The sequence below is a fragment of the Pongo pygmaeus genome, chromosome 16, assembly GCF_028885625.2.
Source record: "Pongo pygmaeus isolate AG05252 chromosome 16, NHGRI_mPonPyg2-v2.0_pri, whole genome shotgun sequence".
NCBI lineage: Eukaryota > Metazoa > Chordata > Mammalia > Primates > Hominidae > Pongo > Pongo pygmaeus.
In genome coordinates this window covers 96,886,456-96,912,759 of record NC_072389.2, presented here as the reverse complement: position 1 = coordinate 96,912,759, position 26,304 = coordinate 96,886,456, and the positions used below count along the sequence as shown (strand labels likewise).

Here is a 26,304-nt window from a genome sequence, read left to right as displayed (position 1 = left end):
AGAGGCCCTGCGTGGGTGAGCTTCTTTATTTAGCAATTAACCAAAGACAAATAAACCACCTCTAACCTTTTTCTTGCTTGAATATGTAGACATTAAATGCATTCATTGTCCTGAGAGGATTACGAGCTTCTTTTTCCTGCAGTGACTCAAATATTTATTTGACTGTATGCATATGCTTTGCAGGGATAAAAATCAGCATCTTCCAACTAAACCATCTCCATTCCATCTATAATAACATCTCTAAAAAGTAATTCCTGTCATTTCCATTCCATTTATTTATTACTCAACCAAATATATCCCCCTTGAAGGGTAATATTCTCTTGGACTAGGGCATGGGATTCACGGTCCCTCAAAGTGGTAAATGTGATAAATGTTTTAACATATATGGGAATCCCACAAAGAACTCTCACTTTGGTATTAAATCATGGAGGAACATCAGGGTATCCATCTGCACACCCTGTGAAATAAGATGCATTGGGTAAGTCAGCCAGGTGCTTTGTTTATGTGGCATCTGGATGCTTGGAAACTTCTGGATGAGTAAACACTTTCTTTTGGGTCAAAACGGTTTGGTTTTAACATGTCATCTAGTGGAAACCAATCTGGAATCACCACGTTCGACTTTTCTAGTCTTTTATGGATCCAGTAAACTCAAGTGAATGAATCTTCAGAAGTGGGTTAACTTGTCCATTCTCCTGGTAGTTGGAACTCTTTTCTAAATGTCACATAAGATATTTGGATACAAATGTGTAGAGGAGAAATGAAGGGACAAAAGAATTAGCATTTGTTGATCTCCTGCCATATGTAAGACACTGTGATAGATCACATGTAAAATAATTTCCATTTGTCATTCCAACCTGGTGAGGGAGGTATTAATGGCTTCATTTAACGATAAGGAAACTGAGGTTAAGAGATTTCCTCTCTGACCACAATTATTAAAGTGTAAGTAAACTTTCCCAATATCTGATGAAAGAACCTAGGATTATAGTTGAGTGAGTCACCAATGCCCCAAATTATGACACAACCCATGAAGAAAGATACACCAATGCTCTTCAAGGACAGCAGGGTTGGGGTGAGGTATTTGTCACTCTGCCTGAGGATGCAACATTCTCACTCGCCCTAGCCCGTCAGCTCAGGGCGAGCCACAGCACAGCAGAAGAGCAGAACCACCCCTCCTGGAAGTTCTAGGTTCTGAATGTGTCCAATAGGCCCAGAGGTGAGGGTCTACAGGCAGATCAGAGAGTCTGAGGGACAGAAGCCCCTTGCTTCAGCAACATTGGATTTAAGGACAGAGCCTTAAATCAGGAAGAGGTTCTCTCTCCAACCATATATAGGGGAAACTAAAGACTTTGCCTGGCAGCCTAGAGACTTTATCATCGCAGGAGATGGATAACCAAGATGAAACCATGAGACAACATTCTGGGCCAAGCAGTGAGCAATGAGGAGACCCAGACCCCAGGTTCCTGGCTGTGTCTTTGGTGAGTAGAGACATATCCACAGTCACAGTGGAAGCAGCTGCAATAGAAAGGATTTAAGACAACAGCGAGGTTTCTGACTGGGGCTCACCTTAGCCTTGGGGCAAAGGGGTATCTGTCACTTTCCTTAATCTTCTCTCAGGCTAAAAAGAAGAGGCATTAAGAAAGATTCCCTGAGGATACTTCAAGAACCCTGAAATTGTCCTGCTCGCATACCACCACACTAGAGATGTTTCAGAAAAGCAGCTTCCCTTTTGGTACGTCCTATCCAGAATGACCCCAGGTGAGACAGGTAAGAGGAGGTGTCACCTGGGCCAGTGGAGGTATGATACCTCTGATAGCTCTCCTGGGCACTGAGGGCATCTCAGATAGGATCATAACCCAATGAGGCTCAGTGACGCCTCTGCCATTTCACTTAAGACCAAGTTGTGCTCATTTCTAGAGGGTAGAATATTGTGTCTGATGAAATACAGGAATAGTCAAGGGGTCTCCTAAGAGGGCAAAAGCAGATGCCAACAGGGCCCAGGCAGGTTATACAAATGGGTGATACTTCCAGACATCCCTAAGAGGGAGTGTGGGGACTGAGAAATACATGCCCATCTAAAGGGAGCGGCCACCACCTAACTTCAGCCAACTGCTGTGTTACAGAAGATAGACCCTATTCCTACAGCTTCAAAAAGAACCAGAAATCTAGATTGTTAATAAAATCTCTGAGTTTTAAAACACTACTAGCCAAACAGTAGTTTCACCTACTATTTCAGAACCCTGTGTGACAGAGATTTGTGCAGCCTTTAATAGCATGTTCAGAAAGTGAGTATTCATATTTAAAAAAATAATAGGTAACTCCTGGGCTAAATCCCTTCATCCTGTGACAGTTACTCTTATTCTGCTATTCACCCTTTTATCAAGTATTGAGCAATCCCTGGATACTGATGTCCTATGCTCTCTCCCACCTCAGAGTCTTCATGCTGCTCTTTCCCTATCTAGAATGTTCTTTATTCAAATCTTTGCATGGCTGGCTCCTTCTCATATTTCAGGCAAAATCTCAAAGAGGCCTTCCCTGACCATCCATCCTCAATAGCCTCTCCCTCCAACAGGTGGAATCGTAAAGACCAGTTAGCAGGCCACCACGTGTATTTCAAGTGAATGACGCTGATGACTTCGGCCAGGTTGGTAGGTAGAGGAAAGTGGTAAGAAGTGGCTGAATTCTGGGTGCATTTTAAAGGTAGCATCCAGAGGAAGGATGGTAATGAAAGCAGACAATGAACATGATCCCCAAAGAAGTGAGTGGCAATACACAAGAGATTCAAGGACTGAGCACTGAGACATTCCAACATTTAAAGGCCAGGAATATGAAGAGAGACCAGTGATGGAGAACAAGAAGGAGCAGCCAATGGGCAGCTGGAAAACGAGGAGACAGAGGTAGCTTAGATGTCCAATAAAGAAAGTGCATCAAGGAGGAGAGAGTGGCTAACTGTTAGAGTTGCTGTGAACAGGTGAATAAGCTGAGGATGAGAGCTGACTGCTGAACTGAGCAAGTGGAGGCCGAGAGTGGTCTAGACAAGAACAGGTTTCTGAAGAGGCGAGGATTAATTCCTGCTTAAAGATGAAACGTCCTCACTCATTCATTCCACTGAAAGTGGGTTCAAGTGAGAACAGAAAGTGAGGAACTGGGTTCAGTGAATTTTACTGGAAAGGGAATAGAAAAGATGTGTGTGGGATCAAGACTGAAGAAATGTGTGGTGTGCTGGTGGGAATGATTCCATAGAGAGATAAATATTGATGAGGAGGAGTTACAAAATGATGAGAAAAAGGATTACAAAAGTGGTTTTCCGGGGAAGTGAGAGGGGATGGGATACAGGGGGGCCAGTGAGCCTTAGAGCTCCTCCACTGTCACAAGAATACAGGGTCAGCACAGAGGCAGCGAGGAAGGTAGGTGTGATAACAGGGGCTATGGAAGTTCTTCTCTGGTTACGTCTGTTGTTCTCAGTTCAGGAGGAACTGAGTTTATTAATCTGAGAGTGAAGATGAGGAAGAGATGCTGGAAATTGGAAAATAGTGGATAAGACACAAAATAACCATTGAGGAGAGAGTGAAGGGATGAGGGAAATGAAGGATGATGGCTGGTAGCACAAAGGATCCTCTGGAGGCTCTGCATCATGAATTTAGTGAGGCCAGTGGGCAACATTGTATGTTCTGTGTTCCTGACCATCCATGTGCAGCAACAGGGTTTAGGAACAGATGGAGGAAAAGTTGGATGCAACCAAGGGTGGGGAACACAGCAGAGTAAGAGAGGTGCAAGGAAGCTGGTGATGTGCACAGAAAGTGACTGTGATTATGGACATGGACATTAAGCTCAGTGAGGAATGTGGTGAGAACAAGGGGGTAATAAGAGATTAAAAGGCTAAAGATTGGAGAGGACTTTAAGGAAACGACAGACCAGGATAATAGAAATCACTTATTAAAATCTCCAAGGACAATAATAGAAATATGGTTGGAATGTGACAGTGATGAACCTGGAACTAAAATTTTCCAGGAATGAGAGCACATGGCCCAGGGGTCAGTGGATGACTGCAACAAGAATGTGTAGTAAGTGATACTCTCTGATGACAAGAGACTGAATATGAGATCTTTTAGTGAGGAGAGAGGGAGAATGGCCTGGAAATGTCCAGGGGGAGCAAGAAAGAGCAATGGTACAAAAGTGGAGGCTGTGACGGGGCCAAGAGCACTCATCTGAGGCTGCAGGGCTAATTAACATCCTCAGAGGAGAAGGGGGAAACATAGGGGAACAGAGGCATGTACAGTGCCATAGGGGAATGCAAATATGGGTGGTAAGGGGTGTCCTGGCAGACATGAACCTCTCACAGTGATTGACATACAGGGATAAGGAGCATAATGAAATTAGTCCTGATCTTGGTGGCAAGGCTGGTAGTACTGGGGAGAAAAAATGCTGTGAAGCCTACCAAGAATACATTGAATTCTAGAATCTTCTTTACTCTTGCCAGTGGAAAAATGGAGGTCAGAGAGAGCCATCTTGGTTTTTTGGGGTTTTTTAGTCTTTTTCTTTATTAAAATGTTGGCCCCATGACAGGACAGGAGAGACTTACACCTCTTGTTCATCAGTAAACAAGCCCGTGAGTAAGTTGACTCTTTAAGGAGCTACTGAATAAAGTGAAAAGTTAAAAATATACAAATACAAGCTCATATTTACTGGATCCTTACTGTGTGCCAGGGACTGTGATGAGCCCTTTATGTGTTTTATCTTATTTAATCCTCACAATGCTTCTGTAGGCAGGTACTAATAGTATTTTAATATCACACATTAAGAAACCAAGGTTAGGGAGGTTAAGTTACTTGTGTAAGATGATAGGGTTAGTGATGTAGCCAAGATATGAAGTCAAACAGCCTACCTTTAAAAACCTTATGCCTGTGATAGACTCTGTTGATCATGTTCCCAACAGCCCTTTTCCCTCTTCTTCCTTGCTAAGGGAACCCTGGCTTTTGTTCAGGTATTAAATGTGTTCAGAGAGATTGCCTCCTCAGACACACTCAACCCTAGGGGATCAATCATAGTTCATTTAAGACGGTCATCTTCATCCAATTCTTCTTGCCAGTGATTAATCCAGGCAAGCCATAAGACTTGGTGGACACCTGCCAGATGATTGGAAAGCCATTATCGGGGGACTTAGAGCTTAGAGCTATGGTGACCATCTTGTGACTGCCATGGAAAGTAAAGAGAATCGCAGACATGCCAACCTCATGCCCTGACATCAGTGAGTCATCGAACCAACTCTGGTACCACCTACTTTGAAAATTCTTGATCAATAAATAATGAGTATCTTTATGATTCAAAGCTATTGTTACCAGAAGCCAAATGCACCCTATACACATGCTGCCTCCTAAAAAAGAAACCATACTAATGAAAGATTATCTGATTGGTTTAAATAATCATCCCTTACAAGCAAACAGCAAGACAACGTGGCACAGGGGAAAGAATTCTGGGCCAATAGTCAGGAGTCCCAGATTCTGGTATGAGAGTATATGACCGTGACCAAGTCACTTTCTCCTTGGGGCTCAGTTTCTTCAAGTCAGAAACGAAGGGCATGCTAGGAGGTCTCCTTCCTCTCTTTCATTTCTAATATTAGATGGTACTATAATTTTGTAATTCATGCCTTATACCTTATAATCTGTTATCACGTCTCCTTTCAAGCACAAGACTTCCTTTTCTAGGACCCACAGAGAGGTGACGCAGACAGGACAAGGCAAGGACAAAACTTTGGACTATTTTCTGCACATCCCCAGCAGAGACTGATGAATGCCTCTGAGTCAGCAAAATCTCCAGTGGTGAAACAGAAAGCGTACACTACACACATTCAAGCAGCCAGGCCAGCCCACACGGAGAAGAGGATGTTCACATCCAGCCTGTTAAGTGGACCCCATGGGGCATTTCAAAGGCTATTACATTTCCAGGACCTTCTATCACACCCGCTTTCTTCCATCCCTGCTAATATTTGTGACTTTCCAGCTTTCTTCTCTGAAATTAAAATCAATCCTTTGCAAAGTGAAAATCAGTTCATCTGAGCTAGTGCTGGTTAAGATTTACAAAATAAAGAGGAATTTTACACCCACTGGCCTCAAAGAGTCATTTTAGCTGGCAGTCATGAGCTCCACCAAGGACCCGAGTGTTCTCTGTCTGACGGGGTTGCTGGCAGAAGGGTTGCGGGAAATTCTTTGTGCTCTGTTGGTCTGCTCCATACTCAGTGACAGATCATCTCTTGGGCCCCTGACACAAAGGATGGCAATGTCACCACTCAGCTCTCTGGCAGCCTATTCTAGGCTGACAGTCTAGCCTCAGGGATCACTGCAGATCCCTGCAGTTTCCCCTTCCAATGATATCAGCTGGGTGCTGATTTTACACCCATTGGCTGGGACACAAACAACATCCCTCTCTCACCTACAGAGATGGGCTGGCACTGACTCCAGCTCCCTGATAGAGGCCAATGCCTTCTTCACACTTGCATCTTATTGGAGTCACGCATTTTGCATAAAAGTTGTTTAAGGTTATGTGTGTAATGTGCACCTGGAAAAGTCTTCCAGAGGTGGGACAGCAAGATAAAGGAGAAGCAACAGACTTTGAAGTCAGATATAACTGGATTTTTGAAATCCTAGATCTGTCACTGACTAGTTTTTACAAGTTACTTTACCCTCTTAAAGCCTGTGTTTTCTCATCTGTTAAACAGTGAAAATCATGTTTGTCTTGCAAGTCATTATAAAGGTTAGAAATGGTATAATACAAGATACCTAGTACAAAATGGATGCAAAGAAAGAGCTTATCAAATTATAACTCTTGGTAGTGGTGGTAATAGTATAATTATTATAATTTGCTTTTAAATTAGAAAAAAAGTAACCGGTTATATAAGACAGTGGGAAACAACTGATTTATTCGTATCAGTTTCTTTTTCTTTCTATGAAGAAGTCTGTATGGGAGAAAATAAACCTTTCAACTTCATTCATATAAAGGAACCCATAGTGACAATGAGTGGCAACACAGGACAGGAAAATCACATTAGGAACTGGAGTCCAGCACTCTTGCCTTAGGGTCTCTGAGCAACACTCCCCTCATTGCATAAATACAGACTATCACTCTACTCATCTCACAGAGTCATTTAAAGATCAAATAAGAGTGATTAGGAAAACCATTGAAAATCTGTAAATCACTGTACAAGATTTTTTAATGCAGTTCCATTTTTTCATACTACCCAAGATATGTGCAAATATTCCAAACATCATCGCAAATACATGAAGGAAGCCATGTGGGGATCGTTCCTACTTTTTAATACAGCTCGATAAGCAAAAACCCTGACATCTCAGCAGCTCCTACTGATACACAGTCTTTGTATAAACTACATGGTTCTCTACTCTGGCTGCACAATAGTATCACTATAGAGCTATTAAAAAATGTATATGCCCATGACTCATCCATAGACATTCTGGATTAATTATTCTAGAGCACAGCCTGTGGTTTTTGTCAGCAGCTCCTCAGGTGATTCTATTGGGCAGTTAGGATTAAGGACATTTGTCTAGTGCAGTGGTTGTCAACTGGAAGTGATTTTGCCCCCCAGGGGACATTTAGCAATATCTGGAGACATTTTTGGTTGTCACAACTGGGAGCAGGGTGCTACAGGCATCTAGTGGGTAGAGGCCAGGGATGCTGCTAAGCATCCTACAATGGAAAGGACAGCCCCTCAGAACATGGAATTGTCCAGCCCAACATGTCAATAGTGCATGACTTTGAGAGGGGCCACACAGAGGACTCATTCTAAAGAAAGGCAGTAACTGACCATACTGCACAAAAATAGCTCAGCGATATTTCTGGTCTCGCATGCTCTCCAGAACTTTGTCATTTCCTCCATTTAGAAGATGGAGTCTATTTCTTCTCTTCTTGAAATCGAACTGGTCTTTATTACTATCTCAACAAATAGAATTCAAGGAAATAACATGCTTGACTTCTGAGGCAAAGTCACAAAAGGCTTCTGCTTGTCTTTCTCTCTCAAGATCTCTTTCCAAGCCAACAGGTTAAAAAAAAAAAATCCAGCTACCCTGGAGCTGCCATGCTGGAAAGATCACATTTAGACATCATATGGAGATAGAGAGAGATGCTCAAAAGAAGCCCCATATTTGTGGGATATTTGTGTGGGTGAGCCCTCCAATGATTCTAGCCCCCACCTTCCAGCTGCCCCAGGTAATGTCAAGTGGAACAGGGGCCAGGTGTCTGCCCAGACTGCAGATTTATAAACAAAGTAAATGGCATGGAGGTTTTGGTTCTACGGGGAGCATATGTTTGCTTGCTTGTTTGATATGCAATAATAGATAACCAGAATAAAGTCCCTTATGATTCTATAAAAGATCCATCTCTAAACCCTCTTCATTGGGCCACCAAGGTCAAAAGCTTACATATACTTGTACAGGGAATGAGTTTTATATATTTCCAGCCCACTCCCAACTCTGCAACTTCCACCTCCATTCTCAGTAAATATGCCAATTTACTTAAGAATTCCTCCCATTCATTTCTGTTGCGCTTTCTGTGGTCTGGAAGATCATATTTTCCAACATGTGGGTCAAGGGTCTTATGAGTCTTTTTTATTCTTGGTGAAGTTTTCCACTGTGGAAGCAAATATAAACATAAATATAGGTGAATCATTATAAATAAATAAATAACATATGTTTATTCTGATAATTAGCAAATTGGTAGTTACTAAACATCTTTCATTTACCAGGTCTTCCAGAAGGGTGCACTTAATGGTGGAGGAAAAATAACTCATTAAAGTCTTTGAAGGTGACATTGCCAAGGGAGATATTCTGCAGGCAAAGTGGACAGAATGTCCTGAGACATCCTTGCTTTAATCAATGTTGAAACAACTGAGAAGCTAAAACATCAGGTTTTGCAGCTGGATCAGGGGAGCAGGATGAGTACTGACTAAGCACCTACTGTGTGCAGATCCTGAGCAGAGTAGTTAGGGCAGTTAGCAGGGGTAATTTCATTTAATTTTCCCAACATCCTTGGGAGCTAAGAACCATCCTCTACCACCCTGTCTTTTCTCTCTCTACCCCTCTCTATCTTTGCTTCTCCCTCTCTTTCCAGACATTGCTGTTTATTCCCAGTAAAACTAAAATCTACACAAGCTCCACATATCTTTGATTAAATCTTGATCAAAATCCAATAACTCAGAAACTGTAAGTTTCAACAAGGAGTTAATAATTTAAAGTTGTTGACACAAGTGCTTTTGAGACGGGTAGTAGGCTCTCTCCTTTGATGTTGGAATAAGCTGAAAGGCACAAAAAATAGCAGTAGACAAGTGGGGAAAGTGTCATATTCAAAGCTAAATCCATACTGAATCTGTATCTCACATGATAAAATGAGTGTTTTGTGTGCAAGACCTTTTCCTCGAGAGATTTTTTTTTTTTTAACCCCCGGTGGTTTAATTGTGACATTGCTCTTAATCTTGAGAGTACGGAGCTTGCTTTTTGGTTGGCTGGCTAGGTGGTTGGTTGGTTGACTGCAGAAGAACTTATTTCTATTCATTGTGTGTTAGTTACAGAAAAGTGAATTTACTCATAAGCTTTGTAATAGTCAACCCTCTGACTATGAATTCACTGACTGTATTATAATAAACACAACCCACTGTGTAAAAATGTAAATCTCTTGATGTTAAGAAGGGTTTTCTTCCTTGCATAAATTGTACAAGAAAATAATGGTGCTTATAGCAGAAATGTTTTTAAGGCCTACATAAAAACCTCAATTTTTCAAAACACTCAAATGGCTTCTACTATTACCTCTAAAGACTAGTTTAGGAATTGCATATTTCTTACTCCAATAACATTCTATGGGTTCTCCCACCTCCAGTCTCTCTCCTTGATGATCCTTTCTTCACCAACATGGTGATTCTGCCAGTTGCTGAGGATGTCTGTTCTAATTATGCATTCCTGAACTGGGGGAAAAACCACAGAACAAGTTTGAGGACCCGCTGTGAGATGGACCTGAGCTAAAACTCCATTGATCACCTGATCCCCATAAGCTCCTACTCTGACCGATGGGCCACAGTGACGTTTTCAGGCTCTTGGAATTAGTGTCAGTTCAGAGCAAGTATCTTCAAAAGGTCTGACTATTTTCCTTTCCCCAATGCACAGTCACCTAGTAAAAGCCCACAGGTCTCTTTGGGGAACACTGAGAGAAAGATTAATGGTATAAATTTTTGGCAATCTACTGGGGTCCCTCCCCAAGGAGATTCGGCCTCCCTTTCATTCAAGGGGTTCTGGGTCTGTAAACTGGCTCAAGTCTGGGAATTGACCGAGAAGCCATGGTGCTCTGTTTCTATATTTCATGAGACTTCTGATCACTTGACCTAGAACTTTACTCTTATACAGATCAAGTAAGAGTTTAGTAGCTTCCTATTTATTTCATTTCTAAAAATGCCACAATGAACTAGCCAGTACCATAGGTCTACATAGGTCAGACTGTTCTGATTTCTGCTTTGCCTCTGCTGTCCACTACAATAACCACACTCCCCTTGCCTTTGGTGACTGAGTGCCACCACTTGGCCCTTGCACCCTGGGATCCTATTATTCCCACTGCATTTAGGTGTTGCAACTCCGTGACTACAGTCCACACTGTAAGGTCTGTTCCAGAGAGCACAGTAATCACAGATCTCTTTAAGGACACTGAGGACCCCCTCAAAAAACTCACATAGTCATGGTAAAAGATGTGTCCTCTGAACCCTCCCAGTGAGGGTGAGTAGGTCTGAAATGAAAAATCCACTCTAACATGCAAATATTCCTAGGCCTTTCAATCTCTTCCTCTACCATAAACCAACACAGGTCTGGCATTTCGACTTCATTTACTGTGGGCCACATTTTAGTCTACATTTCAGCCAACCAATGAAACAAATGGTAGAGTTTTTTCCAGCCCTACAAGCTGCAACATTAAATGCAGAATTTCTGCTTAGTGGGCCCAAAACAGTAAATTTAGCCTGACCCAACTTTAAGTCTCTTCCACCAGTATCCCACACCCTTAATATCCATTCCTACACATATTCTCCAGCTTGTGTGTGTGTAAATTAGAAAAATCAAGTCATTCTTTTGGAGTCTAGCCACCTCTTCATGGTCCACACATTGTGCCTCCCCTTTAGAGGCCTGATGGGACTTGACTCTCGTTATAGGTCTAGAAGCAAAGAGGAGTAGAGGGGGTGGGTCCTGATGAGAATCAGCAAGTCTTGCAAGGCAACTGCCTCAGGAGAGGCAATTACAGCCTCCTCAGTCAATGCAGAGTTCATCTCCTCTGAACGGGGGCAGAGAGGACGCTTATATTGTCAAAGAAGACTCATCAGAATTTAGGGGCTCACAGTCTTCCCACACATCCCCATGATGACTTTCAGGATCTCATTCCTTCCCAGTCAATGTTCTCACTTTAACAGAAGATACCCTGCAAGGCTGGGAATTCAATTTTCACTGTAATTCAGCCACTCACAGAATGAGATTCTGCGTTTGGGTTTCAGCAATCTCAGGAGATAATGATCTCTTTCAAGGGAAACACAGAAGCTTTCAAATCCTTTATGCAGCATTTGAGCTGGGAGTTTGAGTCCTTGGGCTCGTTCATTTCTTTCCCCCACTTTGTCCAGTAACATTAGTGCTAACAGCCAAAGTCTTTGTACTCATTAGTTTGACAACAATGTTTGAAGGTATCATGTACTTGGTAACCCAGATTCTTGCTATTATAAGTATTTGATTAGATGTATCTAGTGATATTTTGTGTATCTTCATTGCCACATCACAACATGGACTATCAGTGCTCTCTTTACTCCTAGAAATAGAGTCAAAAGGGTCTTTAACATGGAATCAACATAAGTGCCCATCAACAGGGGACTGGAAAAAGAAAAGGTGGTGCATATACACCATGGAATACTACACAGCCATAAAAAGGAACAAAATCATGTTCTTTGCAACAACATGGACGCAACTGGAGGCCATAATCCTAAGCAAATTAATGCAGGAGTAGAAAACCAAACACTGCATATTCTCACTTATAAGTGAGCACTAAATATTGGGTATTCATGGACGTACGGATGGGAATAATAGACACTGGGGACTACTGGAGAGGAGAAAGGACTGAAAAACAGTTAGGTTCTTTGCTCACTACCTGGGTGGTGGGATCATTTGTATCCCAAACCTCAGCATCATACAATATATCTGCACATGTACCCACTGAATCTAAAATAAAAGTTGAAATTATATTTTAAATGTGAAAAATTCAAAAGGAACTACTGCTATAACAATATGTCACACTCAAAAAATAAACTGTTTAAATCTAATCAGATTAGAAAGCCAATTCCAGAAACCCCAGAACCAATTCAGAAAATTTATCCTCAAAATTCTGCTCCTCTAGAAGCACTCTCAGTACCAAAATCACTGGGGCAGAGTGATCATCCTAAACCACAGGCCCCATCTTATCACCTCCTTCCTCAAAGGCATATTTCATAGCTCCCCACTAAATAGCTCTCCACTATGGGTGGAATCAACTCCACACTCCTAAACACAGCAATCCGTGTATGTCTGCTAAGGGAGCCCTTCATTTTAAGTCTATTCTATTTCTTCTGATGCTTTTTTTTTTTCACAAGAGCATCAAGTAATCAGTCTATCCTGAAGAATTACATGATCTAAACAGTATAAATAAGAACAACTGATATAAATCAAACACAGAAAGAAATACATGGAAATTCCCAGTGGTGGATTTCACCATCATGAGTAAGTAGGTAAATACTTGGTCACTGAGGACATATTTTGTGCCAGACAAGTGACCCCCCTCCATGCCACCCCCTTCTGAGACACAGAGTGGCTCCTCCTTTCAGGAACTGACAATGAATTTAGGCCTAAAGAAAACACGGCTCATAAATCAAATATTCTGCCCTGATGCTTGGCTAGAATTTGCATATAAAACAATCACAGGATAATCTTTCATGACAGCAGAGTAATATATCTATCTCTGAGCTGCCATGAAAATTCAGCTCACAATTTATTCTAATGAATCTGCCCCATCTGACATTGCTCTGTGTCCTCCGTATGGCTGGCACAGACACCATGCCCCAGGGGTCAACTGTTAGATTCTAAATCACTTTCTGAAAGGTATAACTCCCAGAGTCTTTTCACTGCAGACGGCAAGAAACTAACAGCCAATAAAATACACAACAAGTCACTGGATCCTTCCAAGAAATGAAAACTCTGCAGGCAAAAAACATGGAACTCTTGCCTGAAAGTAAAGCTCACTTTCATAGGCATGAAGGTAGGGAACAGCCCACAGTTCCAGGTTGAGGTGCTTATTTGCAGTTGTGAAAAATTGGTGTCAATTTATCAAATGCAGGCAGAAAAGGATGGGGTTGGTTTGCCTTATGTGTCGCCAATATTGTCATCCTATAAGTTGGTGCAAAAGTAATTGCAGTTTTTGCCATTTAATAGTAATAGCTCCAGGGAGACAAGGCTCCCACACTAAAAAAAAAAGTATATTTAAATCTAATCAGATTAGAAAGCCAATTCCAGAAACCCCAGAACCAATTCAGAAAACTCATCCTCAAAATTCTGCTCCTCTAGAAGCACTCTCAGTACCAAAATCACTGGGGAAGAGTGATCATCCTAAACCACAGGCCCCATCTTATCACCTCCTTCCTCAAAGGCATATTTCATAGCTCCCCATTAAACAGCTCTCCATTGCCAGTGGAATCAAGTCCGCACTCCTAAACATGGCAATCCGTTGTCAGTGATGTCATTTGTAAGAACCAAATGGCTTACCTTGCCACACAGCCCTGAGCTTCCTAAGTTTAGTCATTTGTTTGGGTGATTTTTTTTTTTTACATACCCAGAAAATGCATAATTATCACATGAAAAGTTAAAATACATGTGGATTCACTCATCAACCACCAAAAACTGTGGAATCTCAGAAGAAAGACTTCAGATTGGCCCAAGGTCACACAATCATTAATAGAGCAATTGCAAAAACAAATCACCTAACTCTAGAACCACCCCCCCCCCCCCGCCACCACCACCCTCAAGCTCTATCCCTTTACACTGTCTTTGTTTCCTTCCTATCTGAATAAAAGTGATAATACCGAATGTTGCATTGCATGATTATATTGTGGTGTTTGCATTTAACATCTCTGTGTGACCTCTATTTCCACCATTAGTGGCACTCATTGAGTGCCAGGACTTTGTCTCCTTGTATTGCTATAAACCAGAGGACTACCAGGCATGTGGTAATGTTCAATCAATTTTTTAAAAGAATGGATGAAGAGTTTAATTAACAAATGAATGCCTTCTCCTTCATTGAGAGTTGAAGGAGACCAACTGCTGGACACTAAGCAGGGTTGAGCCTTTAATGTTAACTATATACTCACAGATCTTTTTCTTTCCCAAGTGAGACAGTTCTAGATGAAGATCCAATAAAACATAATGCTCAAGAGAAGCAAACATTCATCTCTCTAAAAGCTCAGAAAAATAGAACAGCAGCACCCACATATTTTTGTCACCTGGCCAAGGGACATTTCTTTATTTTCCAAAACGGATTCATTCATTTCCAGGAAAAAAATAGCAAAATATCCTATGATTTGACACTTGAATTTGGGAGTGGAGATTTCTCTTACTGAATTCCTTTCCTGGGCCGTCAAGTAGGAGTCAAGTGTAAAGACATCATTTTCAGCAAGTTTCTTTTTCTTTTCTCTGTCTCTTTTTTTTTTTTTTTTTAATGAGACAAGGTATCACTCTTCCACCCAGGCTAGAGTACAGTGGCACAATGATAGCTCACTGCAACCTCCGTCTCCTGGGCCCAAGCAATCCTCCCACCTCAGCCTCTTGAGTAGCTGGAACTAAAGGCATACACCACCGTATCTGGCTAATTTCTTTTGTGTTTTGTAGACACGGGTTTCACCATGTTGCCCAGGCTGATCTCAAACTCCTGGGCTCAAGTGATCTTCCCACCTCAGCCTCCCAAAGCACTGGGATTACAGGCATGGGCCACCACACCCAACCAGAGAGTTTCTTTTTAAAACAGAGAGAGGATGCGGAAAGAGAGAACTGAGTTAGCAGCACTCAAACATAAACAGCCTTTTCACCAGCTGAGGTAGGATAGCTTGATCTTAGAAGTCTACCATAAAAAACATTGGCTGAAAGAAATTTGCAGTCTCACCTGAGAAAATCTGTTCCTGAGTCATTATCAAGCAATCAGTTTAGTAATAATAACAACCACAATCGACAATAATAATAACTAAGATATCTTGAGCACTGATTAGGTGCAGGTAGTTTTAGTCATGTTAAATGGATTAACCTCATTTAATCCTCAAAACAATCCTATGAAGTAGATACTATTATTATCTCCATTTTGCAAACAAGGAAACCAAGGCACAGAGAAGCCAGGCAACTTTCCCAAAACCACACTACTAAGAATTGGCACAGCAAGGACTCAAATCCAAGCAACTGGCTCCAGGGCCACGTTGCTTCGTCATCTCACTGCAGCTATAGTTCACTGCAAATGCCAGACAGGAGAATGGCAGAATATAAAGTAACAAGAACTAATCATTGTTGAGGTGGCAACAAGTGTGGGTTGTTTTACACCTGCATTATCTCATTTAGTCCTCACAGCACTGTATTACTGCTCTTATTCTACAGATGGAAACACCGAGAATTAGAGGAGTCATAACTTGCCCAAGGTCACTAGCAGATCAATGACATATAGGACATACCCAGTTGCCAAACCCTAGAGGTTGGACTCCAGTGCCCACATTATTATCAGCACACCATGTTTCCTTTCTGTTGGAAGCAGTCTGGTGTTCCAAGTGATCTATAAGGTGCTTGATTACACAGAGAGCAGCCTGTGCATGGCATGACCTCCTTCCCACAAACGAGGCGTGAGAGAAAGGCAGTATGGTGTGGCAGAATGGGCATAGACTTTGAAGTCAAATAGACCTTCGATCAAACCCCTGCTCAACACTTATGAGCTATGTGACCTTAGATAAAACTCTCTGAATCTGTTTCTGCATGTTCACACTGAAGGACAAAGATCATCTAACCGACATGGTGACTCTGAAGATTCCATGTGACAGCGTGTGGAAATTCTGGCCTCATGAAATCCTCAAATCATCCAGCCCCCTGGATCCATTTAGACACTCATTTTCTTGACCACAAAGAGGGTCCCACGAGTGCACAGGAAGTCCATCTATGTTCAGAGGGTCTGCCTGCTCCTCTTGGGCTGAGTCACAGCATCTTCTGGGCAGACACTAAAAGCAAAAATTACAAAAACCTGGACTCCCCAGATTAAGACCACATTCCCGCAACTCCCAGCATTTGCCCTAGGAGCCAGCAAGAGCTGCAACCATACTGCAGCTCTGTTAATGAGGCTGCCAGGCACCACGGTGCCAGAGAGACCAGCAGGGCATGAAATCATTACCGACATTGCCAATTTGGACTCACAGGGACCCAGGGTTTCAGTTGAGAATACTGCAAAACAAATTAATGTCTCGGAAATGTTTACATCAGTTGGAGATGGTTTTGTTTTGTTTGGGGTTTTTGGTTTTTGTTGGTTGTTTGTTGGTTGCTTGGTTTTGTCCTTTAAAAAAAAAAATCTACTATTTATACTTAAAAGCAGGTAGCAGAATTTTTTAATATGAAAAAGAACTACACTAAAATTATGTTGGTGTTTAAAAAGGATATCACTCTAGGTGATATCCTTGCTTCTCAAGCCCTTTCTTCTGTTTGCATATACTCTGTCTCTTTTGGTGCCCTCATGGTTTTATCTGACACAGTTCTAATCATTTTAAATGGCCCTTTAGTTAAACACAAACATGTACAGCCATTTTTAAGAGCCCCCAGGGACAATTCTTTATGCAGAGGTTCTTTATTTTATATCTCAATTTTATTTACAGTGGTCCTAAATCAGGGAATTGCAAACTGCAGCCCGCAGGCTAAATCTGGCCCACTGACCATTTTTTGTAAATGAAGTCTAATTGGAACACAGTCACGCCCATTTGTTTACATGTTGTTCAAAGCTGCTATTGTGCTACAGTGACAGAGTTGAGTGGTTGTGACAGAGACCATCTGGGTCTGCAAAGTCTACAATATTTACCATCTGGGTCTTTACAGAACTGTTTGCTGGCTCTTGCTCTATAGCAAGTATTGGGGACCTGAATTGCACCAGGTATTTCATAGAGACTGTCCCTACAGTAACCAAATAATTCTCTGTGTTTGTTAATGTCTGTTTGTTCAACTACATGCAAATTATTTGAGAGACAAAAGCTATTTTCTTCCCAGATCCTGAGCACAGAGTCTAGCATAAGGTAAACCAATAAAAAATATTCGTTGACTGAAGGAGCTGAATTGCTAGATAGATTTTGAGCTCTTGAGGGTCATAAGCATGTCCTGGTCTTGAATGAGAATTTGACTCATAGTTCTCATAACTACATGTTTGCTGCACAATTAATTTCACGGACTCTAAATTTAGAGGGTAGATATATTTTGCAGGACATTTGGTGACTAAAGACAAATGCTTGTCCATATGATGATGAATCTTTTCTACATCACACCATTTGTGCACATCCTCTCTCTAATTTCACAAATCCCCTCTGCCTCAGCCTGATGCTGATGCTTGGCTCTGATGGTGCTGATCTCTTAATTGATTTGCAAAGCTGGCCCTCTATCCTGCAGAATCCATCTGTGCTTCACAGCATGGTTCCCAACAGCCTGCAGGGACTCCACTGGTGTGCTCAAGCCCATCATCGTCCCCAGGGTATGTGGGCATTCAGCCTACTAACATTTATGTACATGAGAAACCAGGAACAGACACCATCAGATTCTGGAAAGACACAGAGAGAAGGACCAAGTGGAAGAGACCAGCCAGAGATCTCTTCCCAAATGTATTTGTCATTTGGACATGGAAGAAGGTTTAATTTGCCACTCCCATATTCGCCACTCCCAAAATGTATTTGTCATTTGGACATAGAAGAAGGTTTAACATGAAGAAGAAAGAAATCTGACTCTCAAGGAGGCAACAAAATCTGGAAAGCAAACTAAGAGCTCAGAAGTCAGGTAGACCTCAGTAGAAACCTAAGCTCCAATACTTATTAGCTGTGCAAACTTAAGCCAATCAATTGATTTCTCTAAGATAAAAATTCCTTAACAGCAAAATGGGTACATTGTGATATATTTAAAGTGCCTAAGAGTGACAGATACTAGATAAATTTTACTTCTCCTTCCCTTTCATTGGAGGGATCATTGGAAATTTCCACTTACCTAGCATTCCTTTTTTGGAACTGGACAGACACATGTCCTTCTCTGCACTGGGCAGGGCAAAACTCACCACGAACACTTCCACCCCATCAGCCATCAGGGCCAAACCCAAGACGAAAAAGAGGATCCACTGGAAGCGGCCATGGCCACACTCATCCATGATGGTCTCGTACTGGTGGGCCAACTGTTCCTCATCTTCCAGCCTCTCAGCCATCAGGTCTGTCTGGCCCCGAAGGCTGTCCATTCTGGAGGGCGCCATCTTGGCCTGCTTGGCCTTGACATCATCTGGGTGAGGGATACCCTGGTACTCGCCCTCATAGATCTCGTCTTCCTCATCATGGCCTTCGGTGACATCACTCTGTGCATCTTCTTCTGGGTTGGACTCATTGCCACGGTAATAGCCATCACTGGGAGCATAGCCCCCATAATTGTCCCGATACTTGTAGTCATCCATTCCTTGGTTCTGCGTCTGCCTGGTTGCCTCTTGAGCTATATCCCTCGCTCTGTGGTAGAGGTTTGGGCTATTTCAATAACCATCATTCATTAGGTAGGTTCAAATGTGAAATATGTTCATGTGACTTCTTAGGTGAAAGTCACACTCGTTTTCTCCCCCCTTTGTCTCTCAAATCAACCAGATTTGTGCAAAGACAATCTAAATATCCTTTTGCACTCGATGTCTGTTGGAAGTCTGGAAGGTTTCAAGCTCCGGTCTCCTTCAGAGACTCAGAAGTGTTGTGTAGGGAAGTGTTGATTAGAAATGGATCCAGCTGTTTTTCCTGACAGGGAGCGAGCAGGACTTGGCAGACTGCGTGCTGGCCTGATTTGTCCTGCCACTGAAGGTTATGCTCTGAGAACAGAGAAGGGATAGAGAAGAATGTTACAAAGGTTGAAATTCTAACAAAATACTCTCAGAATTAAGCCAATATATTTGGTAATGCCAATGCCTCATGCGTAAGGTGGGAGAAATCTTGATCAGACATTCAAATTTCTATCAACTGAATGAGGATTGAATCAGTGAGATGGAGGCTAAGGGAGAAGGAACCATGGTCAGAGAGGCCCTTTGAAGCTCTAATTGACCCATGAAATGGGTGCAGCAAACCAACATGGCACATGTATACATATGTAACGAACCTGCACATTGCGCACATGTACCCTAGAACTTAAAGTATAATAATAAAAAATAATAATAAAATAAAATAAAAATCTTATGCAAGAATGAAATATAAAGTGGTCAACGGATTTTCACTCTAAGACAATTTTGTGTTATGGATTTTCGGTTAGAACTTATCAAGCCTTTGGCAATAGTGGAGGCTATTACAGCTGTTTCTGCTACGAAAATGCCAGCTTTTCTAACTTTGTCATGAAGTGGCTGTACAATTTAACATCTAGAAATGTATGGCAAAAAAAAAATAGCCGGAAACATTTTTCTTGAATCCCAGCTTACTTTTGAGACTCAGCATTGTGGTTCAAAGGCCACTCTGTCCTCATATGAGGCTTAAACAGGCGGGAACAGGGGGCTGAGGATACAGCCAGATGACCTGGGTCTGAGACACAATTCTGCTGCACAATGGTCCATTTGACCACGCACGCATCTTTCCAAGCCTCAATTTTCTCCTGTATAAAATGGGATAACAGTAGTACTTAATTCATAAGGTTGTGCATAAAGTGCTTAGAATAGTGCCTGGTCTGCACGGGTAAATACTATTTAAGCCTTGACATGAGTGTTGCTTTTTTCCCCTAGTTCCAATTCTGGACACCAGGAGGCAATGTTGTCTAGAGCCAAGATCTCATCCTATATCCCAGTTCCAATCAGAGTCCCTCTGTTGACTCCTTTGCCCAGTGGATTCTCATTGTGCCTAGAATCTCAGGTGGCACAAGGCTTGGGGCCACCATTTATTGTGGCCTACTGTGTGCCAGAAAGTGTGCTAAGTGTATCACATCTCTTATCTGTAATTCTCACAACAGCAAATAAGAAAGAAAAAAAATATCTGTATCTTCATTTGAGAGATAATCAAACTGTCTCAGAGTGGGTTAGTAACGCGATCAAGGTCACAGCACTAGGACCAGGTCACTGGTCCCAAAGCCAGCTCTTTCCAACATCCTCATGCTTCCCAAATGCTATACCAAGAGATTGTCACATTAAATCACCTGGGGACCTTAAAAATACAGATTCCCAGAGCATAATGAAGAAGGGCTGGTTCAAGCTCAGAAATCCAGATTTGCACACAGCTCTCTCCAAGCGGCTCTGAGGCCCCGCCTCACTGAGTAGCCCCTCAGGGCTAGGCGTCAGCCCCTCCTACACCCCCTACCCCACCCCAGTGCTCCCAGCTGCTGGACCCTCTGATAGGGATAATGCTCGAACCTCACACATTGAGGCTACCAGAGACTCACGCCCCAGGTCAAACCACCTGCCCACAGTACAGACCCCATCAACCTTTACAGGCCTCCCTGTCACACCTGAAATCCGCTGTCCTTTCAGCATGCTCAGCAGATGTCACCTCACAAAGGATTGGATATACTTGTCCTCACCATGGCTACTTGACTCCTCCCTCTGCCCACAGCCCATCCCTGGGCCCTCTGCCCCACACCTGCTTCCTGGCCCTCCTAGTCTTCAGCCCTGGACAGACTCCAGCACTGAAACCCATCTGACTCAGACAACACAATGCATTTCCTTCTGAGAGGATGGAAACCAGTGGTTCTCAAACACTACAGGGTGAAGCACCATTCAGAACATGGGCAGCTCAACAGAAATGCCAATTCCAGGACTCCTCCCTGAAAGACACTGAATCTGCAGGATAGGGGCAGGGCCCTGCAATCTGCGTTTTCCACCAACAACACAGGGAATCCAGGACTGCACTTTGAGAAACAGTGCCAAAGAAGCCAGCAAGAAATACTTACTAAGAAATGATTCGCACTCTACTCTTTCCGATTTTTCACCATCTCCAGTAAATAAATTTCTATTAGACCATGTTGGCCTGAACCATGTCAGATTAATATTCTTAATCTGTTTTTATTACATCTATTTAGGGACCACCGGAGGAATATAAGTCACATGTAAACATCAGGAGAGTTTGCAGAGCGCTATAAAAACATGGAAAGAATGCCACCTGACTGAGATCTGGTGTGTTATTTCCATCCTGGGGGCCCTATAACAACGTCGTGAACCAGAAATGATAGACTTGCAATTCCAAAAGCACTTGTGGGACTCACCACCCAGGGCAAAGATTCTGGGAGCTGCTTTGCAGAAGGAAGTGGATCTTCGTCAAAACTAACTCCACTCACCTGATTCAGTTAAAAGAACTGCTGTGAATGTCAAATACAGTGGAGTAAAGGGGAGTCACTGTCCAGTGATTTTTCATTTCTATTTCATTTAAGAAATACAACTATTAATCATTTTCAATGGTACTGGCTGAATTGTGTCCCTATAGCATGAAGGTATGTTGAAGTTCTGACTGCTGGTACCTCAAAATGTGATCTTATTTGGAAATAGAGTCTTTCCAGAGGTAATCAAGTTAAGATGAGATCATTCGGATGGGTTCTAATCCAATATGACTGGTGTCTTTACAAAAGGACACAGAGACAGACATGCTCAAAAGGAAGACAACGTGAAGACCCAAGACAAATGCCATCTACAAGCCTAAGGCTCCCCAACCTGCAACAGATTCTCTCTCACAGCTCTCAGAAGGAATCAACTGTGTTGACACCCTGATTCTGAACATCTAAGCTCCAGAACTATGAAACAAATAAGTTTCAGTGGTTCAAACCATCCAACTGGTAGTATCTTTTATGACAGACCCAAGAAACAAATACATTCAACAGGCCTAGTGTTTATCAAATAACAATATCAAACAGCTATGATGAAACAACCACAAGTACAACTGAATTGAGTACTAAGGTGAGCATTTTATAAGCAATACCTCATTTATTCTTGCAGCCAATAGTAAAACAAGATTATTCTCTTTATTCACAGATTAAGAAACTGAGGACTAAGAAGATTGGAGAATGTGCCCAAATTAACACAGAGAATCAATATCGGGCTTGGATTTGAAATCCATGTTCAAACAGAATGTTAGGGATGATACAGAGTGAAAGAAACTAAGATGCCAAGAAGACAAGTCAAGGTCACACACTGAGTCGTTGGCAGAGCTCACATTGACATTGAGCTTCCAACTCTTTGGTTAGGGTTTGCTCACCCATCCTCAACAAACATGTCCTGGGATCTTGATGCTGAAGGCATTACAGGACTATGACATGACTTGATCCCCATTCTCAGAAGATCTACCCCTCATGAGAGAGTTAGATTAAAACAACACAAAGCATCGTGTGGTAATAAAAATTACAATCGATTATTAATAATAGTATCTTTCATTTATTGAATACTTGCCTTGAGGCTTTGTGCCAGCTACTGTGCTAAGTTTACCATGTGCTTTACATCTTTTAACCTGCACAACGACTGTATGAGGTGGGACTATTATTGCTCCCCTTTTACAGAAAATAAGACTGAGGTTGAAGAACTTAGATAGATGACATAGGGCCACAGATATTTGTTCTCCAAGGGGTTCCAAAGGAAGGAGGGATCCTAGGGGCTGGGATCTGCTGAAATAGTATCCTAGAGGTAGTGGGGACGTCCAAGGGCAGGAAAGGGCTCAGAGAAACAAACAATGGAGAGGAAGGCATGGCAGGCTGGAGGACAACGCTATGTAGAGGTATGGAGGCAGGATGGCTTTGCTTGTCTTGGCAGCAATGAAGAGACCAGGTGGCCTACAGCAGTTGATCCAGGAGTGGGAGGTTATGGGAGATATGATGCAGAAGGAAACAGAAGTCAGTCTGAATACCCTGCTCAGGGTTTGAAATTTTCTTTGAGAAAAGAGAGCCAGTGAAGGTTGTTAAACTGGACACAGCAGTGCAGTGCAGCAGGGCAGGGCTCTGGAAAGATCCTCCTGGTGGGGATGTGCTCCTGGTTTTTAATAAAAAATCTAACGGCAATGAAACCAGGTAGAAGCTTTCATGTATGCATGTGTGTGTGTGTGTGTGTGTGTGTGTGTGTGTGTGTCTGCATGCTTGGTAATAGTCCAGAGGTGAGGTGAGGCCTGGACAAAGGTGGTGGCCATGGGGCTGGAAGGACAGACACAAGGGGACTCCCACAAGAGAACAAGTGGTGCATTTCCTATCAGGTGGGAAGGAAAGGCCGAGAGTGACTAGAACAATGATGACCCTAAGGAGCCAAATTCTGGACTGGAAATCTTTCCAGCATCCTATAATTCCTGTGTAATGAAGATTTTAAAAAAATATTTTTTCAGGCTGATCCACCTTTTTGGTATGATTATGGGACGTACAACAGAGACTCTGGTCTCAGAGGGTCCAGGTTCCAATCCTGACTCTGCCACATCTACTCCCTGCGTGCAAGCTCCTAACTGCTCTGTGCCCCAGCTTCCTCATCTGTGAAATGGTTATCGTAGGGTCATTGTGAGAATTCAGCTGAGATCATCCATGAAGAGGGCTCAGCACAGTGTCTGGTACAGATGTGATCAATTTAAATCTGATCTAATAGCTATTATTGTTGTTGTCATCATAATTATTGTCTGGGCATGAGGGCTCACACCTGTAATCCCAGTATTTTAGGAGGCTGAGGTGGGAGGATTGCTTGATTCCAGGAGTTTGAGACCAGCCTGAGCAACATGGTGAAACCCTGTCTCTACAAAAAAATACAAAAAGTCAGCCAGGCGTGGTTGCACACACCTGTAATCCCAGCTCCTCAGGAGGCAGAGGAAGGAAGATCACTTGATCCCAGGAGGTGGAGGTTGCAGTGAGCCAAGATCATGTCACTGCACTCCAACCTGGGTAAAAGAGAGAGACCCCCGTCTCAAGAAATAAAATAAAATAATAAAAATGAAAAATAAAAATTATGATTATTATCTAAGTATTGACAATTAAAATGTAGCCAAGTTCTAAGCTTGAGCCCAGCCTCATGCCCCATGAGATTGGGGCCCATCAGGGCTGGGCTAGGAAGCCACCTACAGAGAAAAACAAACTAACATTGAGTTACTCATAAAAACAACTACCTCCCATGCTGCTAACCTCTTAAGCATCCTCCTTTAACTTTTACACTCTATTAGCCTCTGCATCTATGCTATATGACTCAAAATCATTGTGCAGCAAACTCTTGCTTATTACTAAATATCACAGGGAACAAAGTTAAAAATATTATAATTAAATGATGCAATACTTCCCAAAATCTGTTCTGTAGAGCATTAGGCCTTTAATATTCTCCTTTCAGTGAAAAATAGAATTCCAAGAGCAAGTAAGTTTGGGAAACACTGCATCTTCTATTCACTATTCTCTTTCAGAAATTCACAATGCACATTGCTATATTAAAGGCTATGAGAAGACCTGAATAAAAACCTGCTTAACCCCACAGTGAGATATCACTACACATCCATTAGAATAGCTCTAATCAACAGACAGACAATAGCAAGTGTTGGCTAGAATGTGATGAACTGGAACCCTCAGAAACTGACAGTGGGCATGTAAAATAGCCTTTGGAAGATAGTTTGTCAGTTTCTTAAAATGTCAAACATATACTTACCAAATACCCCAGCAGTTCCATTCTGAGAATCTACCCAAGATAAATAAAAATATATGCCCACACAAAGACTTGGACACAAATGTTAATAGCAACATTATTTATAATTGCCCCAAACTGGGAACAGTACAAATGTCCACCAGCTGATGAATGGATAAACCAAGTGCAGTGCAATGAAATACTGATTAGCAACAAAAAAGAAACAAATTAGTGATACAAACTACAACCTGGGTGAACATTATGTCAAATGAAAGAAGCTAAACACAAAAGACCACGTGTCGTATGATTCCATTTAGATGAAATATCCAGAATATGCAAATCCACAGACAGAAAGTAGATTAGTGGTTGCCCAGAGCTGTGGGTGACAGTGGGGAATGATTGTAAGTAAACTTGAGGCAATTCAGGGGCGTGGGGAGGGTGTTGATGGGAATGTTCTAAAACTGGATTATAGGGATGATTGTACAATTCTATGAATTTACTAAAAATCATCAAATTGAACACTTACGATGAGTGGATTTTATGGTATATAAAATATACCTCAATAAAGCTGCTGCCCCACCCCCAAAAAATATTTAACCTATTAAAATCAGTGTTTCCCACTATCATGGGCTTCTTTTTCCTTGGAATTCTCATTAACATCCATGGAATATAGGCTGCTCTAAATAAAGTTTTTTTCACTAGAATCTAAGCTCCATTCATCCCAGGATTTTGTCATGTCTTAAAAACCCATTTGGCAAGCATCCTGGAGTCTGTTTGCATGAGGGACCAAGAGCTTCCTATTGGAAGAGAGAATTACAGAGCACATCTTGGTCATAAGCCCAGTAGGAAGGATAATTCTGAACCTCTTCACCAGGCTTTGTCCAATCTTGATGGTGTATCAAGAGCCCAGAATGTGCCCAGGTGCAGCGGCTAATGTCTGTACTCTCAGCACTTTCGGAGGCCAAGTTGGGTGGATCACCTGAGACCAGGAGTTTGAAACAAGCCTGGGCAACATGGAGAAAGCCCATCTCTAAAAATCATACAAAAATTAGCTGGATGTGATGGTGCACACCTGTAGTGCCAGCAACTAGGGAGGCTGAGGCAGGGAGGATGGCTTGAGTGGCTTGAACCCGGGAGGCGGAGGTTGCAGTGAGCTGTGAGCATGCCACTGCACTCCAGCCTGGGTGACAGAGAAAGACCATGTCTCAAAAAAAAAAAAAAAAAAAAAGAAAAAGCAAGCCCAAAATATAGCAACTCTGGTGTGAACAATAACAAAAGATGGTTCCCTTAGCCAAGATACCAGTATCCTCAGGGCCCACCCATAGAGAGTGAGCACATCTGGTGGTCCCTTTAGCAGGAGTCAGTAGCATCTATGACTTCACTTGCAGTCAGCTTTGGCAAGAGATTCACCCCAGTGAGTCAGGGCAGAAGAAGAAAATGGCAGACATCCCA

At 42.3% G+C, this 26,304-nt stretch overlaps 1 protein-coding gene across 5 annotated transcripts in view; it reads right to left on the bottom strand.

Annotated features, from left to right (window-relative positions):
- Nucleotides 1–26,304, bottom strand: part of SV2B (synaptic vesicle glycoprotein 2B) — a 193,103-nt gene that overhangs the window by 47,896 nt on the left and 118,903 nt on the right. For all 5 annotated transcript variants that reach the window (XM_054451622.2, XM_054451625.1, XM_054451626.2 and 2 more), the window contains one exon: nucleotides 18,294–19,137. In XM_054451622.2, the coding sequence (XP_054307597.1) occupies nucleotides 18,294–18,744 (451 nt within the window). In that variant the 5' untranslated portion in view covers nucleotides 18,745–19,137. The remainder of the gene's footprint in view (nucleotides 1–18,293; nucleotides 19,138–26,304) is intronic.